Below are 1776 nucleotides of genomic sequence, written 5' to 3'. Positions count from 1 at the left end.
TGAAGGGGTCTTAACATTGTCAAGGTCTTGACTGTCACAGCAGGTTTTGAACTCTGTTAGTTGTAGAATAAAATATAATTCTTAGGAGTGTGTCAGCCATCCTCATGAAGGCCATGATGGGAATAGATGTCCTTTGTTTAAAAAAAAAAAAAAAAGGAGAGCTTCAGGATTTCTCAGCAGTAAGAGAAATAGTTTAAAATTCTACCTCAATCAACTTCCATTAACTGATCTCTTCTATTTCTCTTACTTCCAGATAACTGAAAAATATTTCTTTCAACCCAAGTCAATGAATGAGACAAATCACTCCCGAGTGTCTGAGTTCATCTTGCTGGGACTCTCTGATGCCCCAGAACTCCAACCTCTCTTCTTTGTTGTGTTTTCATTGCTCTACATTGCTATTGTGATGGGAAACTTCCTTATTATCCTCACTGTGACTTCAGACCCACGTCTTCACTCACCCATGTACTTTTTACTTGCAAACCTCTCTTTTATAGATGTCTGTGTAGCCTCTTTTGCCACCCCTAAAATGATTGCAGACTTCCTTGTTGAGCAAAAGACTATCTCTTTTGAGGCTTGTCTGGCTCAGATTTTCTTTGTACACCTTTTCACTGGGAGTGAGATGGTGCTTCTTGTGTCCATGGCCTATGATCGCTATGTTGCCATATGTAAACCACTCCACTACATGACCATCATGAGTCGGCGTGTCTGTATTGTTCTGGTTATAATCTCCTGGTGTGTTGGCTTCATACACACAACTAGCCAGCTGGCATTTACAGTTAACTTGCCCTTCTGTGGTCCCAATAAGGTGGACAGCTTTTTCTGTGACCTCCCTCTGGTGACCAAACTTGCCTGTATAGACACCTATGTTGTCAGCTTGCTAATTGTGGCAGATAGTGGCTTTCTCTCCATGAGCTCCTTTCTCCTCCTGGTTGTTTCATATACAGTCATACTCATCACAGTACGCAATCGCTCATCAGCTAGTATGGCAAAAGCACGCTCTACACTGACTGCCCATATCACTGTGGTCACACTGTTCTTTGGGCCATGCATCTTCATCTATGTGTGGCCTTTCAGTAGCTACTCAGTGGACAAAGTTCTTGCAGTGTTTTATACCATATTCACTCCCATATTAAACCCAGTTATTTATACCCTAAGAAACAAAGAAGTAAAGGCAGCCATGTCCAAATTGAAGAGCCGATACCTAAAGTCTGGCCAAGTATCTGCTATAATAAGAAATGTCCTATTCTTGGAACCAAAATAACCTCCCCACGAACCTATCCCTTTCTAATCTATTGTCTCTATACTGTGACCGAAGACCACTGTAATGTTAATGCCAAACTTTTGAACTATTTGTGTCAAAAGGCAAGAATAGAGAAATAATTGCAATATTTGTTAAAACAGGGTAATGTGGTGATGACAAAACAAGACAGTTTAATGTAGTAGATTATATTTTCTTCCTTCTCTCCTGTATCTTCCTTTAAATTTTCTAATGGAAAGTCAACTTTTACCATGGAGTATATTTGAAAAAGAAATAAATTTATGAAACTTAAGTAGAGGGCAAAATAGGTCTCTATGGAGAGACATTGCATTAAAATGAGTATATGCAGCTAATAGGCAGATGAATGCTATAGTGGAAAAACCAGTAACTTAGGGTCTAGATGATCTGTGTTCAAGGGGCTATTTGATGTAATGGGAAAATCCCTGGTTTTTTACCATTATAAATTTGAAGTTTGAGTACTGGATCAGCTATTTGCTACCTTTGTCACATCAGGCAAG

General features: G+C 39.4%; 1 protein-coding gene across 1 annotated transcript; it reads left to right on the top strand.

Moving 5' to 3' along the window:
- Positions 1-283: 283 nt before the first annotated feature.
- LOC138168424 (olfactory receptor 4K15) lies at positions 284-1261 on the top strand. The gene has a single exon (XM_069097451.1). The coding sequence runs from the start codon at positions 287-289 to the stop codon at positions 1259-1261; it is 975 nt and encodes a 324-aa protein (XP_068953552.1). The 5' UTR covers positions 284-286.
- The last annotated feature ends 515 nt before the right edge of the window (positions 1262-1776 follow it).

This window comes from Petaurus breviceps, unplaced genomic scaffold (genome assembly GCF_028583685.1).
Source record: "Petaurus breviceps papuanus isolate PSGF00001 unplaced genomic scaffold, PetGlider_PUasm1.0 37, whole genome shotgun sequence".
NCBI lineage: Eukaryota > Metazoa > Chordata > Mammalia > Diprotodontia > Petauridae > Petaurus > Petaurus breviceps.
This window is presented reverse-complemented; position numbering and strand designations above follow the sequence as displayed.

Coding starts and splice junctions, on each gene's coding strand:
- LOC138168424 (XM_069097451.1), top strand. CDS start 287: ATGAATGAGACAAATCACTCCCGAGTGTCTGAGTTCATCTTGCTGGGA.